Source organism: Squalius cephalus (genome assembly GCF_949319135.1).
Source record: "Squalius cephalus genome assembly, chromosome: 12".
NCBI classification, from domain to species: Eukaryota; Metazoa; Chordata; class Actinopteri; order Cypriniformes; family Leuciscidae; genus Squalius; species Squalius cephalus.
This window is the reverse complement of record NC_137133.1, coordinates 39004517-39024303: the sequence shown is the minus strand read 5'-3', so window position 1 is coordinate 39024303 and position 19787 is coordinate 39004517. Positions and strand designations below refer to the sequence as shown.

The 19787-nt window shown below is 36.6% G+C and overlaps 1 protein-coding gene across 4 annotated transcripts in view; it reads left to right on the top strand.

Annotated features, from left to right (window-relative positions):
* The window catches only part of entpd5b (ectonucleoside triphosphate diphosphohydrolase 5b), a 46319-nt gene that overhangs the window by 2586 nt on the left and 23946 nt on the right, over positions 1-19787 (top strand). For all 4 annotated transcript variants that reach the window (XM_079887887.1, XM_079887890.1, XM_079887889.1 and 1 more), the window contains exons 3-7: positions 7556-7635; positions 16138-16281; positions 16856-16931; positions 18111-18146; positions 19426-19514. In XM_079887887.1, coding sequence (XP_079744013.1) covers positions 7556-7635; positions 16138-16281; positions 16856-16931; positions 18111-18146; positions 19426-19514 — 425 coding nt within the window. The remainder of the gene's footprint in view (positions 1-7555; positions 7636-16137; positions 16282-16855; positions 16932-18110; positions 18147-19425; positions 19515-19787) is intronic.

Sequence of the window (19787 nt, the reverse complement as noted above, 5' to 3'; positions counted from 1 at the left end):
TGCACACAGGAAATTATTCTAACGTGAATGCGTTGATTGATTCCTAGGTTTATTTTGTTATGAATAAACAAATGTGCGATCTATAAAGCAAAAACCTTACAATTAAAGTTGAAATGTTGTAATGTTCAAGTTTTTGATCTAAAAAAGAAAGATGCGCAAAGAAAACGACTCTAACATGACCATATTGATTGATTCTAAGATATTTAGTTTGTTACAAACAATGTGCAATCTGTAAAACAAAAACCTCAAAATTAAAGTTGAAATGGTATACTGTTGGAAAGTTTTTGACCTTGAGAAAAAGCTTTAAGTATATACTAACAATTTTTATGTTTATTATTTAATTTTATGTTGGTACATTTTTGTGAAGTACACCTGTTTTGACCTGACGTCCATTGAAATGGACAAAAAAAATTACAATTAAATTACAATTTTAAATTTTTTTTTCATTTGGTCTCATTTATAGAAGCCTCATGAGCTGGGAAAATGTACTTTTATATTTTTCAGAAACCTAAAACATAATTCAGGTCTGAATGGGTTAAAATTTTGATTCCTCTTATAGATTTCTTTGTGAGCATTTCAATATGACTTTAAACCATTCAAGCTCGAGAGACTCTGATTTCTGTGTTCATGTGTATCAGTATATTGGATCTGTGCAGCTCTTAAAGTGACAACAGCCTAATATTCCCGCTCTATAATAACACTAATATTCCCGCTCTATAATAACACTAATATTCCCGCTCTATAATAACATTCCCGCTCTATAATAACGCTAATGTTCCCGCTCTATAATAACACTAATATTCCCGCTCTATAATAACATTCCCGCTCTATAATAACGCTAATATTCCCGCTCTATAATAACGCTAATGTTCCCGCTCTATAATAACGCTAATGTTCCCGCTCTATAATAACACTAATATTCCCGCTCTATAATAACGCTAATATTCCCGCTCTATAATAACGCTAATGTTCCCGCTCTATAATAACGCTAATATTCCCGCTCTATAATAACGCTAATATTCCCGCTCTATAATAACACTAATATTCCCGCTCTATAATAACGCTAATATTCCCGCTCTATAATAACACTAATATTCCCACTCTATAATAACGCTAATATTCCTTCTCTATAATAAAGCTAATATTCCCGCTCTATAATAACGCTAATATTCCCGCTCTATAATAACGCTAATATTCCCGCTCTATAATAACACTAATATTCCCGCTATATAATAACGCTAATATTCCCGCTCTATAATAACGCTAATATTCCCGCTCTATAATAACACTAATATTCCCACTCTATAATAACGCTAATATTCCTTCTCTATAATAAAGCTAATATTCCCGCTCTATAATAACACTAATATTCCCGCTCTATAATAACGCTAATATTCCCGCTCTATAATAACACTAATATTCTCGCTCTATAATAACGCTAATATTCCTTCTCTATAATAACACTAATATTCCCGCTCTATAATAACGCTAATATTCCCGCTCGCTAATATTCCCGCTCTATAATAACTAATATTCCCGCTCTATAATAACGCTAATATTCCCGCTCTATAATAACGCTAATATTCCCGCTCTATAATAACGCTAATGTTCCCGCTCTATAATAACGCTAATATTCCCGCTCTATAATAACGCTAATATCTATAATAACACTAATATTCCTGCTCTATAATAACGCTAATATTCCCACTCTATAATAACGCTAATATTCCCCCTCTATAATAACACTAATATTCCCGCTCTATAATAACGCTGATATTCCCGCTCTATAATAACACTAATATTCCTGCAATAACGCTAATATTCCCACTCTATAATAACGCTAATATTCCCGCTCTATAATAACGCTAATATTCCCGCTCTATAATAACGCTAATATTCCCGCTCTATAATAACGCTAATATCTATAATAACGCTAATATTCCCGCTCTATAATAACACTAACATTCCCACTCTATAATAACGCTAATGTTCCCGCTCTATAATAACGCTAATATTCCCGCTCTATAATAACGCTAATATCTATAATAACGCTAATATTCCCGCTCTATAATAACACTAACATTCCCGCTCTATAATAACGCTAATATTCCCGCTCTATAATAACGCTAATGTTCCCGCTCTATAATAACGCTAATGTTCCCGCTCTATAATAACGCTAATATTCCCGCTCTATAATAACGCTAATATTCCCGCTCTATAATAACACTAATATTCCTTCTCTATAATAACGCTAATATTCCTTCTCTATAATAACGCTAATATTCCCGCTCTATAATAACGCTAATATTCCCGCTAATATTCCCGCTCTATAATAACACTAATATTCCCGCTCTATAATAACGCTAATATTCCCGCTCTATAATAACACTAATATTCCCACTCTATAATAACACTAATATTCCTTCTCTATAATAACACTAATATTCCCGCTCTATAATAACGCTAATATTCCCGCTCTATAATAACGCTAATATTCCCGCTCTATAATAACACTAATATTCCCGCTCTATAATAACACTAATATTCCCACTCTATAATAACGCTAATATTCCTTCTCTATAATAACGCTAATATTCCCGCTCTATAATAACACTAATATTCCCGCTCTATAATAACGCTAATATTCCCGCTCTATAATAACACTAATATTCCCACTCTATAATAACGCTAATATTCCTTCTCTATAATAACACTAATATTCCCGCTCTATAATAACGCTAATATTCCCGCTCGCTAATATTCCCGCTCTATAATAACTAATATTCCCGCTCTATAATAACGCTAATATTCCCGCTCTATAATAACGCTAATATTCCCGCTCTATAATAACGCTAATGTTCCCGCTCTATAATAACGCTAATATTCCCGCTCTATAATAACGCTAATATCTATAATAACGCTAATATTCCCGCTCTATAATAACGCTAATATTCCCACTCTATAATAACGCTAATATTCCCGCTCTATAATAACGCTAATATTCCCGCTCTATTATAACGCTAATATTCCCGCTCTATAATAACGCTAATATTCCAGCTCTATAATAACACTAATATTCCCGCTCTATAATAACACTAATATTCCCGCACTATAATAACGCTAATATTCCTTCTCTATAATAACGCTAATATTCCTTCTCTATAATAACACTTATATTCCTGCTGTATAATAACGCTGATATTCCCACTCTATAATAACGCTGATATTCCCGATCTATAATAACGCTAATATTCCCGCTCTATAATAACGCTAATATTCCCGCTCTATAATAACGCTAATATTCCCGCTCTATAATAACACTAATATTCCCGCTCTATAATAACTAATATTCCTTTTCTATAATAACAGTAATATTCCCGCTCTATATTAACGCTAATATTCATTCTCTATAATAACACTAATATTCCCGCTAATATTCCCGCTCTATAATAACGCTAATATTCCCGCTCTATAATAACGCAAATATTCCTTCTCTATAATAACGCTAATATTCCCGCTCTATAATAACGCTAATATTCCCGCTCTATAATAACGCTAATATTCCCCCTCTATAATAACGCTAATATTCCCGCTCTATAATAACGCTAATATTCCCGCTCTATAATAACGCTAATATTCCTTCTCTATAATAACACTAATATTCCCGCTCTATAATAACACTAATATTCCTTCTCTATAATAACGCTAATATTCCCGCTCTATAATAACACTAATATTCCCGCTCTATAATAACACTAATATTCCCGCTCTATAATAACGCTAATATTCCCGCTCTATAATAACGCTAATATTCCTTCTCTATAATAACACTAATATTCCCTCTCTATAATAACACTAATATTCCTGCTCTATAATAACGCTAATATACCCGCTCTATAATAACACTAATATTCCTGCTCTATAATAACACTAATATTCCCGCTCTATAATAACGCTAATATTCCTTCTCTATAATAACACTAATATTCCCTCTCTATAATAACACTAATATTCCCACTCTATAATAACGCTAATATTCCTTCTCTATAATAACACTAATATTCCCGCTCTATAATAACGCTAATATTCCTTCTCTATAATAACACTAATATTCCCTCTCTATAATAACGCTAATATTCCCGCTCTATAATAACACTAATATTCCCTCTCTATAATAACACTAATATTCCTGCTCTATAATAACACTAATATTCCCGCTCTATAATAACACTAATATTCCCGCTCTATAATAACACTAATATTCCCGCTCTATAATAACGCTAATATTCCTTCTCTATAATAACACTAATATTCCCTCTCTATAATAACACTAATATTCCTGCTCTATAATAACACTAATATTCCCGCTCTATAATAACGCTAATATTCCTTCTCTATAATAACACTAATATTCCCACTCTATAATAACGCTAATATTCCTGCTCTATAATAACGCTAATATTCCTTCTCTATAATAACGCTAATATTCTATAATAGCACTAATATTCCCGCTCTATAATAACATTAATATTCCTGCTCTATAATAACGCTAATATTCCCGCTCTATAATAACGCTAATATTCCCGCTCTATAATAACCCTAATATTCTATAATAGCACTAATATTCCCGCTCTATAATAACGCTAATATTCCCGCTCTATAATAACGCTAATATTCCCGCTCTATAATAACGCTAATATTCCCGCTCTATAATAACGCTAATATTCCCGCTCTAAAATAACACTAATATTCTATAATAGCACTAATATTCCCGCTCTATAATAACGCTAATATTCCCGCTCTATAATAACGCTAATATTCCCCCTCTATAATAACGCTAATATTCCCGCTCTATAATAATGCTAATATTCCCGCACTATAATAACGCTAATATTCCCGCTCTAAAATAACACTAATATTCTATAATAGCACTAATATTCCCGCTCTATAATAACGCTAATATTCCCGCTCTATAATAACGCTAATATTCCCCCTCTATAATAACGCTAATATTCCCGCTCTAAAATAACACTAATATTCTATAATAGCACTAATATTCCCGCTCTATAATAACGCTAATATTCCCGCTCTATAATAACGCTAATATTCCCCCTCTATAATAACGCTAATATTCCCGCACTATAATAACGCTAATATTCCCGCTCTAAAATAACACTAATATTCTATAATAGCACTAATATTCCCGCTCTATAATAACGCTAATATTCCCGCTCTATAATAACGCTAATATTCCCCCTCTATAATAACGCTAATATTCCCGCTCTATAATAACGCTAATATTCCCGCTCTAAAATAACACTAATATTCCCGCTCTAAAATAACACTAATATTCTATAATAGCACTAATATTCCCGCTCTATAATAACGCTAATATTCCCGCTGTATAATAACACTAATATTCCCGCTGTATAATAACACTAATATTCCCGCTCTATAATAACACTAATATTCCTGCTCTATAATAACGCTAATATTCCCGCTCTATAATAACGCTAATATTCCCGCGCTATAATAACGCTAATATTCCCCCTCTATAATAACGCTAATATTCCCGCTCTATAATAACGCTAATATTCCCGCTCTATAATAACACTAATATTCCCGCTGTATAATAACACTAATATTCCCGCTCTATAATAACACTAATATTCCTGCTCTATAATAACGCTAATATTCCCGCTCTATAATAACACTAATATTCTATAATAGCACTAATATTCCCGCTCTATAATAACGCTAATATTCCCGCTCTATAATAACGCTAATATTCCCGCTCTATAATAACCCTAATATTCCCACTCTATAATAACGCTAATATTCCTGCTCTATAATAACACTAATATTCCCACTCTATAATAACGCTAATATTCCTGCTCTATAATAACACTAATATTCCCACTCTATAATAACGCTAATATTCCCCCTCTATAATAACGCTAATATTCCCGCTCTATAATAACGCTAATATTCCCGCTCTATAATAACACTAATATTCCCGCTGTATAATAACACTAATGTTCCCGCTCTATAATAACACTAATATTCCTGCTCTATAATAACGCTAATATTCCCGCTCTATAATAACACTAATATTCTATAATAGCACTAATATTCCTTCTCTATAATAACACTAATATTCCCGCTCTATAATAACCCTAATATTCCCACTCTATAATAACGCTAATATTCCCGCTCTATAATAACACTAATATTCCTGCTCTATAATAACGCTAATATTCCCGCTCTATAATAACACTAATATTCTATAATAGCACTAATATTCCCGCTCTATAATAACGCTAATATTCCCGCTCTATAATAACGCTAATATTCCCGCTCTATAATAACACTAATATTCCTGCTCTATAATAACGCTAATATTCCCGCTCTATAATAACGCTAATATTCCCGCTCTATAATAACGCTAATATTCCCGCTCTATAATAACGCTAATATTCCCGCACTATAATAACACTAATATTCCCGCTCTATAATAACATCATATAATCCACATCAAATATGAGACGCGTTCAGATTCTGCTTTCGTTTAGGGTTTGAAACTTCTGATTCTGATCATCACATGCATTAAAGGGAGATTTATAGTTATTAAATGAGTTTTGACTGTTTTCTGTTCGCAGAACATCAGAAATAAACCTGATTTATTTGTGACTAACTAAGACACAGTCATATTTCTCCAAAAATCTAAGTGTTTTAATATAATATCAGGTAAAGAAAATTAAGATTTATTAGGCACATTAAGATTTTTACATTATACTAATTAAGCACTTTTCCCCTTTTACATCTCATTACTGTAATGCAGAATAATCTGTGATGATGTATGATTATTTGTAATTTTTATATCAAATTGTAAAATACTTTTATTGTAATGCAAATGTATGCAGATTTAAAATACAAAAACAATTACACTAATTAGAATCCAATGAAAAATATCATTATTTTTTCATAAATAAAATTAAACTTTTTAGGTGCATTAAGATTTTTGCATTGCGATAATTATACACATTTTCTCTCTAGATCTCATTACTGTAATGCAAAAAATTGTAAAATATTTATACATTGCATTTTTATTTATTACAATGCAAATTTATGCTGATTTAAATAAAAAATACACTAATTAGAATGCAATGAAAAATAATATATTTTTCATAAATAATAAATTTTTTAGGTGCGTTAGATTTTTGCATTGTGATAATTATTAAGCACATTTTCTATTTAATGCATTGTAATGTTAAATGTATAATTATTTGTAATTTAAATAGTAAAATATTGATTCTGTTTTATTGTACAGCAAATCTGTGCTGATTTAAAAAAATGACTAATTAGAATCCAATCAAAAAAATATTTAAAAGGTGCGTTAATTAAGCACATTTTCTATTTCTGTATCTCATTACTGTAATGCAAAATAATCGGATTCTAATGACTTAAACATGAGAAATATTTGTTTTGTAAAGTAAAGTATGTATTGTTCATGTCTGAACTGATAGCACTGTAAATCTGTGTGTTCTGGACTCAGAGGGATTGCCCGTGTTGGATAACGAGATGTTCCAGGCGATGAAGCCCGGGCTGTCTGCGTACGCCGACGTTCCAGAGATCGTGAGTGTTACAAACTGCTCCGAGACGCGAAGGTAGAGGATCCAAATGCAGTTTATTAGAAGGGTTACCAGAATCGTAATCCAACACAAGCAGAGGGTCAAGCACAGGAAGGCAGTCCAAACAAACAAACAAACAAACAAACAAACAAACAAACAAACAAACAAAACAAAACAGGCAGGGGTCAGAGGCACAAGAGTAAACCACGGGACAGGCAAGAAATCCAAAAAACCAAGAGACGTGAACACCAGGGAAAACGCTCAGAAGTGCAGTGCAACAACATACAAAACTTCACAGTGAGTGATGGGGTGAACCAGGCTTATATGGGGTGAACTAAACAAGATAATGAGCTACAGGTGAATGTGATAATGAGTGCTGACGAGTCCAGGCAGAGAATGATGGGAGATGTAGTCTGTGAGTGAACATGAGAGTCTGGTGTGGAGTGCCCTCTGGTGGCTCTCAAGGGCACTCCAGCTGGGGACCGTTACAGCGAGTCACTGTTGGCTAATATTGTTCGCGGCTGTCATCGTGTGTTTGAGGAGCAGTGTTGGGGAAAGTTGCATTTAAAAGTAATGCATTACAATAATGCGTTACTCCCAAAAAAAGTAACTAATTGTGTTTTTATGAAAAGTAATGCGTTACTCCCAAAAAAAGTAACTAATTGTGTTTTTATGAAAAGTAATGCGTTACATTACTTTTGCGTTACTTGTTCTCACCAGGGGCTCGTTCTTCGTACGTCACTAACTCAGTTAGCTGGATTTGATTGTTGACGATTTGGCATGATCTTGGATCGTTTGGTTCTTCGAAGCTCATCCTGGACTTGCTGTCATAGCAACAGCTGCGCAAGCTTAAACCTGCTCGGGAGCAGGCTTATTTCATGTAAACAGGATTAGATCGCGGCTTCATAAGCGGAGCTGATATGGGAAGTCCAGCGCAGCGCGATAGTGCACTTTCTGAGATGTTTTTTTTTTTCTCGTGACTCGTGAGATTGTCGTTTACATTATTAAATTGTTGGAAACGCACATTTATTTTCGACTTGTCGGAGTCTGGCTTTAAATACAGCACAAACTGTTTGCATTGCCCTAAGATTATTTGCGAGTGGCTCTTTCCTTTACACTATTGGAGATGCAGAGAACTTGATGGAAAGTGCTGTCTGTCGTGTCATTTGGAGTTTACCTGGCGCTTTTAGGTTTAACAAAGTTTTTTTTTTTTTTTTTTTTTTGTGGCATTTCCAAGCCACTTTTTTAAAGCAATTTTTTTTAGGCTATCATCATTTTTTATGAAGATCATACAATCATGACCATGCCGACTACAGTATATGTCACTCAGGCTTCACTAACGTGATTGGTACCATAGACTATAGGCTGCCATCAAGGGAGAGGCGGTATTAACATTAAGTGACATGGCATCTGACGCACAGAAGCCAATGGCACATGTCACTATGCGTATTGGCACATCCGGTGGCACATCCGGTCTTCATTGGCATGTGCCAGTGGATAGTGGCATGTGTCACTGACATTATTGGCATGTGCCAGTGGTGGATAGTGGCATGTGTCACTGACATTATTGGCATGTGCCAGTGGTGGATAGTGGCATGTGTCACTGACATTATTGGCATGTGCCAGTGGTGGATAGTGGCATGTGTCACTGACATTATTGGCATGTGCCAGTGGTGGATAGTGGCATGTGTCACCTGCACTGACATCGCAACACACTGACACTGACATGTCACCTGACTGACACCGAGTCGCGGAACATGTCACCGTGTTGCGACACCTCCAGTAGTGACTAAAAGATTAATCAAACACCTATAGCCTACTGACGTAATTGTGGCTCAAAATCCTAAATAATTAGTCTAATTTTGTGATTTTTAAAATATCAATTAAACGAATTAAAGTGCATTAAGATTTTTTCAAACGTGTTATTTGTGTCACGTCTTTATTTGATTGGTACGTGCCACTGAATGTTTTGTAATACCAGAGCTAGCCTACTTTATGATGTTTATCTCGCAAAGTCACAAACTGCCCATTCTAGGAAAGACACGAAAAAAATCTATCATGGGTCACTACGAATACAGTCGCGTCCGTTACTGTAAACCTTTGTTTTTGCGTGATGCTGCACAGACGCACGCCAGTAGGTGTCAGTATAAGTGAGTGTAACACTGGCCAGCACAAGATTCTTATCTGTGGCTTTAATATTTTAAGTCCTTCCAAAAAGTGTAAAAAACTAGCTATATTCTCTATTTAGGCTATACAAGTGCAAAAAAGTGCTCAGTGCATTTTAAAAATTCAACAAACAGGACCTACCTTAATTTTATGGAATTATTCAATAAATAAAATAATGTGCATATGTTACATAATCTACATTATACTCTGGCAGACAGCTGCAGGTGTCACTACTGGAGGTGCCACAAGATAAAGAGACATGTCAGTTTTAGTGACACAGGCCAACTGGCATGTAGGCTACCACCAGTGGATATTGGCATGTGTCACTAAAACGTGATATGTGCCAATGGATTGCGTCATATGCCACTTGCATAACAATTTGCTTTATGCTGTCAAAAAATATGATTTTCTAATATCGCTAAGTTAATGTGTAGCCTACATACATAATTCGATACAATTATTTTTGAAATATTAGCCTAAAGCCACAGATGCGCTGGCCAGTGTTACACTCACTTATACTGACACCTACTGGCGTGCGTCTGTGCAGCATCACGCAAAAACAAAGGTTTACAGTAACGGACGCGACTGTATTCGTAGTGACCCATGATAGATTTTTTTCGTGTCTTTCCTAGAATGGGCAGTTTGTGACTTTGCGAGATAAACATCATAAAGTAGGCTAGCTCTGGTATTACAAAACATTCAGTGGCACGTACCAATCAAATAAAGACGTGACACAAATAACACGTTTGAAAAAATCTTAATGCACTTTAATTCGTTTAATTGATATTTTAAAAATCACAAAATTAGACTAATTATTTAGGATTTTGAGCCACAATTACGTCAGTAGGCTATAGGTGTTTGATTAATCTTTTAGTCACTACTGGAGGTGTCGCAACACGGTGACATGTTCCGCGACTCGGTGTCAGTCAGGTGACATGTCAGTGTCATTGTGTTGCGATGTCAGTGCAGGTGACACATGCCACTATCCACCACTGGCACATGCCAATAATGTCAGTGACACATGCCACTATCCACCACTGGCACATGCCAATAATGTCAGTGACACATGCCACTATCCACCACTGGCACATGCCAATGAAGACCGGATGTGCCACCGGATGTGCCAATACGCATAGTGACATGTGCCATTGGCTTCTGTGCGTCAGATGCCATGTCACTTAATGTTAAAACTGCTACTGCATCAAGGCCTCAATGAAGGGGATTATGTGAACAGAAAGGGGGTTCAAAATGTAAATGTGCAGCCGAGTTACAATTGTGATTCTTAATATTCCAGATTAATAATATTATATCAAATAAAAAAAGGCAGTTGACTAAAATCTTCCATAATCACAAATGTGAAAGCAAAAAGGCCAGGATCTGTGCATGACTTAAGAATTTTCAGAGATTCACATTCCTGCACATTATTTGAAAGTGGTAAGGAAAGTTCCACAATTATATATCAAGCTCGCTGTATTACATACACTTATGCTGATCCTAACAGAACTGCATTTTTTCATAGGTGATTATGACATGTTCCTGCAGACAGGTGTTTTATGACCCCATTCCCTGACCCAAACCAGTTACAATGCAGCACCAGGACAAGGGCACACAATGAAATGAACTTCAGCTAACTAAAGGGAAGATTTCAGTGTCTGAGAAGTCTGAGGGGTTGCACACCTGACAGGGCCTGTGACATTGCTGCATGTGCCATATTACACAACATTGCAAAAAAAAAACCCAACACCTTTCATTAAATGTTTAATAAAAGACAAATATGCTTAGTTCCTTGAGTTTTATTTCAATTGTTCTTTGTAAAGAAAAGCCAGTGGTCAAGTGCCTGCAACAAGAGATATTAGACACATGCCTCATTCAACAAATAAAAAGGAAAAGTTGGCTATACACTGTCCACCTGTAGGCCTATGTCTCCTCTGTCTGTGCAGACTCTTCTGTAGGCCTTTCTGTAGATGTGGAATCCTGCAACTTATATTGCAGCCATAAAGCATACAAGTATAAATTAAGTAAAGTTATTTATGCTCTTGCAGGTAGGCTAGTTCCTCCATATGACATGTTATCTGAGAGGGTTTATTCACTGTCCAGTGCAATGGAAACAAATGGACATTACAAAGTCTTATACTTTCTTTCCTTTGGAAAGTTAGAAAATGTCCACTTACTGCACATATTTCAGCCACCACTTTCTTGGGCACAGATACAAGTGTTGGTGTATTATGTAAAAGTGCACAAAAGAGGAAAACACAATGTCATTACAAAGAACTACACTCGGGAAAATGTGATCAATAACTCATGGCAAAATATTTTTACATTAACATAAGTTTATCAGTTTTCACTTTCACAAGTCAAAGCAATTCATCATTACTTTTAATGCGGCCTTCATTTAATGCAGCAATATTTGTACAATTATTTTACAGTGTAGGCTACTAAGATCTTTTCTTTTTTTCAGCCTTTTTCTTGGTTGCTTTTATAAACAGACAACCATTTATTTAACAGTGCCTTTTATAGAAGAGAAGAGACTATAATATAACTAAAAATTACCATTAGGCTATGTAGAAAATTTTTGTACTTCACTTTTATTTGTTCCCGTGTTCTAGTGTGGTGACTCTGACATTACAATGAACAAAGTAGCCTAATTATGCAATTATTAAAATACAAAAAAGGCTAATAAGTGATAAAAACATCTAACATGGCCACTTCTAACGGATTTAAATTGTCTGCTACTTTTTGCCAGCCCTCTCTCCTGGCTTTTGCAGACTTTGAGGTGTTCCCTGGCGTTTTGATTAAACATTTAAATTCCGAATAAACTTCGACTAAAAGTTCTTGCTCTGCTGAGGAGAAAAACTGCGCGCTCTTTGGCCACGCTGAACAGCCAATAGCAGCGTTGCTGATCAATGTTTCTACGATCGATACATATCCCCTTTTAAACCAGCGCATGAACGCGCAGTTATCTCAGATAACTCAATCCAGCTATACTAATCATAAACAACAGGTGAGTTCGAAGAACCCAATTAGCCGGATCATGATTAGCACGATGATATCATCTTGGATGTGTCATTTGATCTCGGATGTAATAAGCAACGTACGAAGAACGAGCCCCAGGGCTGAGCTTGCTTATTTTTTAATAACAACAAAAAAAGTTTTGTGTTTGGCAAATGTTAAGGCCCTTTTACACCAAAAGTGTAGAGTACAGTAGAGGTAGAGTACAGTAGAGGTAGAGTACAGTAGAGTACAGTAGAGTACAGTAGAGTACAGTAGAGTACAGTAGAGTACAGTACAGTAGAGGTAGAGTACAGTAGAGGTAGAGTACAGTAGAGGTAGAGTACAGTGGAGTACGGTAGAGTACAGTAGTGTACAGTAGAGTACAGTAGAGGTGGAGTACAGTAGTAGTAGAGTACAGTAGAAGTAGAGTACAGTAGAGGTGGAGTACAGTAGTAGTAGAGTACAGTAGAGTACAGTAGAGTACGGCAGAGTACAGTAGAGGCAGAGTACAGTAGAGGTAGAGTACAGTAGAGGCGGAGTACAGTAGAGTACGGTAGAGTACAGTAGTGTACAGTAGAGTACAGTAGAGGTGGAGTACAGTAGTAGTAGAGTACAGTAGAAGTAGAGTACAGTAGAGTACGGTAGAGTACAGTAGAGGCAGAGTACAGTAGAGGTAGAGTACAGTAGAGTACAGTAGAGTACAGTAGAGGTAGAGTACAGTAGAGGTGGAGTACAGCAGAGGTAGAGTAGAGGTGGAGTACAGTAGTGTACAGTAGAGGTAGAGTACAGTAGAGTACAGTAGAGGTAGAGTACAGTAGTGTACAGTAGAGGTAGAGTACAGTGGTGTAGAGTACAGTAGAGTAGAGGCAGAGTACAGTAGAGTAGAGGCGGAGTACAGTAGTGTGCAGTAGAGGTAGAGTACAGTAGAGTAGAGTGGAGGTAGAGTACAGTAGAGGTAGAGTACAGTAGTGTACAGTAGAGGTAGAGTACAGTAGAGGTAGAGTACAGTAGTGTACAGTAGAGGTAGAGTACAGTAGAGGTAGAGTACAGTAGTTTACAGTAGAGGTAGGGTACAGTAGAGTACAGTAGAGGTGGAGTACAGTAGTGTACAGTAGAGGTAGAGTACAGTAGAGTACAGTAGAGGTAGAGTACAGTAGAGTACAGTAGAGGTGGAGTACAGTAGAGGTAGAGTACAGTAGAGTACAGTGGAGGTAGAGTACAGTAGAGTACAGTAGAGGTAGAGTACGGTAGAGTACGGTAGAGCACAGTAAAGTACAGTAGAGGTAGAGTACAGTAGAGTACGGTAGAGCACAGTAAAGTACAGTAGAGGTAGAGTACAGTAGTGTACAGTAGAGGTAGAGTACAGTAGAGGTAGAGTACAGTAGTGTACAGTAGAGGTAGGGTACAGTAGAGGTAGAGTACAGTAGTGTACAGTAGAGGTAGAGTACAGTAGAGGTAGAGTACAGTAGAATGCAGTAGAGGTAGAGTACAGTAGAGTACAGTAGAGGTGGAGTACAGTAGTGTACAGTAGAGGTAGAGTACAGTAGAGTGCAGTAGAGGTAGAGTACAGTAGAGTACAGTAGAGGTGGAGTACAGTAGAGTACAGTAGAGTACAGTAGAGGTAGAGTACGGTAGAGCACAGTAAAGTACAGTAGAGGTAGAGTACAGTAGAGTACGGTAGAGCACAGTAAAGTACAGTAGAGGTAGAGTACAGTAATGTACAGTAGAGGTAGAGCACAGTAGAGGTAGAGTACAGTAGAGTACAGTAGAGTACGGTAGAGCACAGTAAAGTACAGTAGAGGTAGAGTACAGTAGTGTACAGTAGAGGTAGAGCACAGTAGAGGTAGAGTACAGTAGTGTACGGTAGAGCACAGTAGAGTACAGTAGAGGTAGAGTACAGTAGAGGTAGAGTACAGTAGAGTACGGTAGAGCACAGTAGAGTACAGTAGAGGTAGAGTACAGTAGTGTACAGTAGAGGTAGAGTACAGTAGAGGTAGAGTACAGTAGTGTACAGTAGAGGTAGGGTACAGTAGAGTACAGTAGAGGTAGAGTACAGTAGAGGTGGAGTACAGTAGTGTACAGTAGAGGTAGAGTACAGTAGAGTGCAGTAGAGGTGGAGTACAGTGGAGTACAGTGGAGGTAGAGTACAGTAGAGGTAGAGTACGGTAGAGCACAGTAAAGTACAGTAGAGGTAGAGTACAGTAGAGTACGGTAGAGCACAGTAAAGTACAGTAGAGGTAGAGTACAGTAATGTACAGTAGAGGTAGAGCACAGTAGAGGTAGAGTACAGTAGAGTACGGTAGAGCACAGTAAAGTACAGTAGAGGTAGAGTACAGTAGTGTACAGTAGAGGTAGAGTACAGTAGAGTACAGTAGAGGTGGAGTACAGTGGAGTACAGTGGAGGTAGAGTACAGTAGAGGTAGAGTACGGTAGAGCACAGTAAAGTACAGTAGAGGTAGAGTACAGTAGAGTACGGTAGAGCACAGTAAAGTACAGTAGAGGTAGAGTACAGTAATGTACAGTAGAGGTAGAGCACAGTAGAGGTAGAGTACAGTAGAGTACAGTAGAGTACGGTAGAGCACAGTAAAGTACAGTAGAGGTAGAGTACAGTAGTGTACAGTAGAGGTAGAGCACAGTAGAGGTAGAGTACAGTAGTGTACAGTAGAGGTAGGGTACAGTAGAGTACAGTAGAGGTGGAGTACAGTAGTGTACAGTAGAGGTAGAGTACGGTAGAGCACAGTAAAGTACAGTAGAGGTAGAGTACGGTAGAGCACAGTAAAGTACAGTAGAGGTAGAGTACAGTAGAGTACGGTAGAGGGCACCGCTCAAACAAACCTTTCAGCTTCTGTTATTCTGGATTAAAGCTCAATAGGAGACAGGAGACGGAAGTTCAACACTCTTATTTCTAAATCTAATCTAAAGTAATTTTTGCTTGTTAGTATGGTTGAATTAGATCATTGAAGGTCATCAGCAAAGACATCGGTTAATAAAGTGAGATTAAATACATAAAGTATATTTGTGTAATTAAATATAGTTAATTATAAAAGTTTTGCCTAAAATTCTGAGATTGCATTTTACTGTTTTTATACATTTTGAGGAATACTGAATGTGTTCGTGCAAGTGAGGCGAGTAAATGCATGTTCACATTTAGTCTAGAACTACAATATCCATCGTGTTTACACACACACACACACACACACACCTCCTCATTTTATTACTGTCAACATGGGGACAGGGGAGCTGTCAGTCAATAAATGTGAAAAAGTAACTAGTGTTATTTGCTTGTAAATGTAATCTGATTGCGTAACTGGAGTTCCCGAACCCTGATGAGTGCGACGCTTGTCCTCAGGCGGGACTGACGGTCGCGCAGCTCCTGCGAGTGGCCAAGAGGACGGTTCCTGCGCTGGAGTGGAAGAGGACGCCGGTGATGTTCAGAGCCACAGCTGGACTGAGACTGATGCCGGCCCAGAAAGCCCACGCGCTCCTGGAGCAGGTACACAACACACACACACACACACACACACACACACACACACAAAACACACACACGACACACAAAACACACACACACACACACACACACACACAACACACAACACACACACAACACACACGACACACACGACACACAAAACACACACACACGCACACACAACACAGAACACAGAGTGTGAGTCAAGTTTTTTATTAAGCACATTCTCTGTTTAATGCAAAAATAATGTTTCATGTATAATTATTTATAATTTAAATAGTCAAATATTGGTTCTATTTATTGCTGATTTTAATAATAATTTGAATCCAATAAAAAAAAATCCCTTGAGAAATTATTGCATTTTTTGTATTGCAAATTTATGCTGATATAAATAAATAAAAATGAATGACTGTAATTAGAATCCAATTAAGTTTCTTTCATAAAAAATTACGCTTTTTTTAGGTGCATTAGAATTTTATTAAGCACATTTTCTATTTAATGCAAAATAATGTTTCATGTATAATTATTTGTAATTTAAATTGTAAAATATTGGTTCTATTAAAAACACACGTCTGTCCTGTGTGTTTGTCTCCAGGTCCAAGCCGTCTTCGACGAGTCTCCGTTTTACGTTCCTGCCGACAGTGTCAGTATCATGAACGGGACGAGTGAAGGTGTGTCCTCAAACAACAACATGCACAACTCTAGAAATATCCCAGACTGCAACATAGTGTCGGCCACATTCGGGCCTCATCCGGGCCTCATCGGGTCCTCATCCGGGCCTCATCCGGGCCACATCGGGGCCTCATCCGGGCCTCATCCGGGCCACATCCGGGCCTCATCCGGGCCACATCCGGGCCACATCCGGGCCACATCCCTGCCGTGTGGAATCTGTGTGTGCCAGATGTGGGCCTCGGATCTGGGCCGACACTATGTTGCCTGATTAATTTGTAAGACACTGTCAAGATCACGTCCAGCTTTTATTTCACCGCAGAACCAAAATAAAGGAACATTAGCCCAGAGAACAGGGAACATTCTCTGGTTATGAAAGTTATGATCAAACGTTCTTCCAGGAACATTAATAGAACGTTCATTCAAAGTTATCTGGTCTTTAATAATGTTCACAAAACGTTAGCACAAATAAAAATGTGTGCTGACTTAAAAAAAAATTACACTTATTAGAATCCAATGAAAAATAATATTTTTTTTTATAAATAATACATTTTACAGGAGCATTTAGTTTTTTGCATTGGGATAATTAATTATGCACATTTTCTCTGTCCTTCTATAATTCAAATATAGTCAAATATATACATTTGCATTTACTGTATTGCAAATTTATGCTGATATAAAAAATTATAATTAGAATCAATACATTTTTTTTCATAAAAAATGACTTTTTTTAGGTGCATTAGATTTTTGCATTGTGATAATTGTTAGGCACATTTTCTATTTAATGCAACAATGATGTTTAATGTATAATTATTTGCAATTTGAATAGTTGGTTAGGGTTAGGGTTGACATTAGTGTGATGTAATCCATCAGTCAGTGTTTCAGCCGTCAAGAGAACCACACTTACCTCAGAACACAAACTCTACAGAAGAATAACTCTAGAGAGGAGCTTCTGACACACACATGCACTAGATCACATGTTCATTATATTTTACTAGATCTGTTTTGATGTATGTTTGAATTTTATGACAGACACCATTTAAAAATATATAATTATGTATTTATAAAGTTAGTTTTATAACTTCCTTGAGTGTAATTTAAGTGAAGAAACAATACAAGAAATGCAGCAGAGAATAAACGAGTGAGTTGTGTTTATAAAGAAGAGTTTGTGTTGTTCTCAGGGATTCTGGCCTGGATCACCGTCAACTTTCTGACCGGTGAGTCTGAATAGAAGCTTATGAATCTCATGTCAACACTAAATGCTGTTTTACTTCAGTGAACAATTGTTTTTTATTACCGTAACTGTCATTTTACATCTAGGCACGATTAAGTCCACATGGTCATTCACTGACAGTCAAACTCTGCTTTTGATAACAGACATTTTTATTCAGAGATATATTTAAGCAGAGTATCACCTGAATGTGTCTTAACCAGAACCTTTCTTATGTCGCACTTGAACCACGAATACACTATTTTTTTTTTATGGATTCGAGGAGTTTTGTAACAAATCCGGGTCAATTTGACCCTTAGGAATGAATGGAATGCGAGGAATGCTTCAGTTCACATAAAAATGCTCAGAATTCAAACTAAAAATGCTAAAACTTTAGCAAAAAATTATTTTATAATGTCTACTTGTGTATCTGAATGCACACTGAAGTGAACTGGCTTTAGGACCCAGAGGAACAGCTCATATAGAGCTATAAGGCCATCTAGAGTCATGAAACATCATCTTATATTATTATTTTCCCACAAGAGGTCAAAGACGCCCGATGTAAGATATTTAGAGCTGAATTAAAAGAGTTATGCATGAAATTGTGTTATTTTGAATTTAAGTTGAAAGAATGTGCTTACATTACTATTTATTTATTATTTATTGATCAAATCTAGTAATTTAAAGTTAAATATAAGAAAAAATTTAAAAAAATCTCCACAAAAAAAATTTGCATTAAAAATAGAAAAATATCAAAATGAAATAAAAATAAGTGGTCACACTTTATATTAAGTGGCTTTAAGTACTATTTACTTACATCGAAAAATAAATACACTGTACTTATTGTGTTGGTGTTGTATTGTAAAACCCTTTTGCTGCTGTTGAGTGATGCGGGTCTACTGTGTCATCACACATGTGATTACGTTGATTAATTACAGCTGTTATTACATGCAGGCATTTTTAGAATATAAGCACAATGTAAAAACATGTTTGTACACAATAAGTCCATTTTATCAAATTATTAATTTCAGTGTAAGTACATAGTACTTAAAGCCACTCAATATAAAGTGGGACCAAATAAGCTTTCAGGACAAAAAAATAAAATAATATTAAGGAAAAATTTCAGGGCTTTGGGTCATTTTACCCCGCGAGGGAAAGACATGTGCGAGGCAAGGATGAGGGTTCAACGATTTATACAGCTTTTTATTCGCCATGTGACTTCATAAGTGCGTCAGTTGCGTTACAGACGAGATCTGCATGTGTGAGTGTTTGCGCTGGTGTTTCAGGCCGGCTCGAGCGCGGCGCGCAGAAGACGGTGGGAATCCTCGACCTGGGCGGCGGATCCACGCAAATCACATTCCTCCCGAGGTCAAAGGTCAGCGACTGCTCGGTGTGACCCGTTAATGACCACACGTATCTTTAGAAAAGGTCACAGTGTTGTTCCAAAAGAACTATAATGTGGATAACACTGAATAAAAATCTTCTGGTCAGGTTAGACACGATAATTAATCACTCAAACCCCTTTATCTAAACCTCAGGCTCTCACATTCGCCATGCTTGTAGTTTTTAACACTTTTTATCTGAGTTTGTAGTTCTAATCGATTAGTAGACCGTCCGGGTGTCTTTCGAACACTCATTTCATTATACT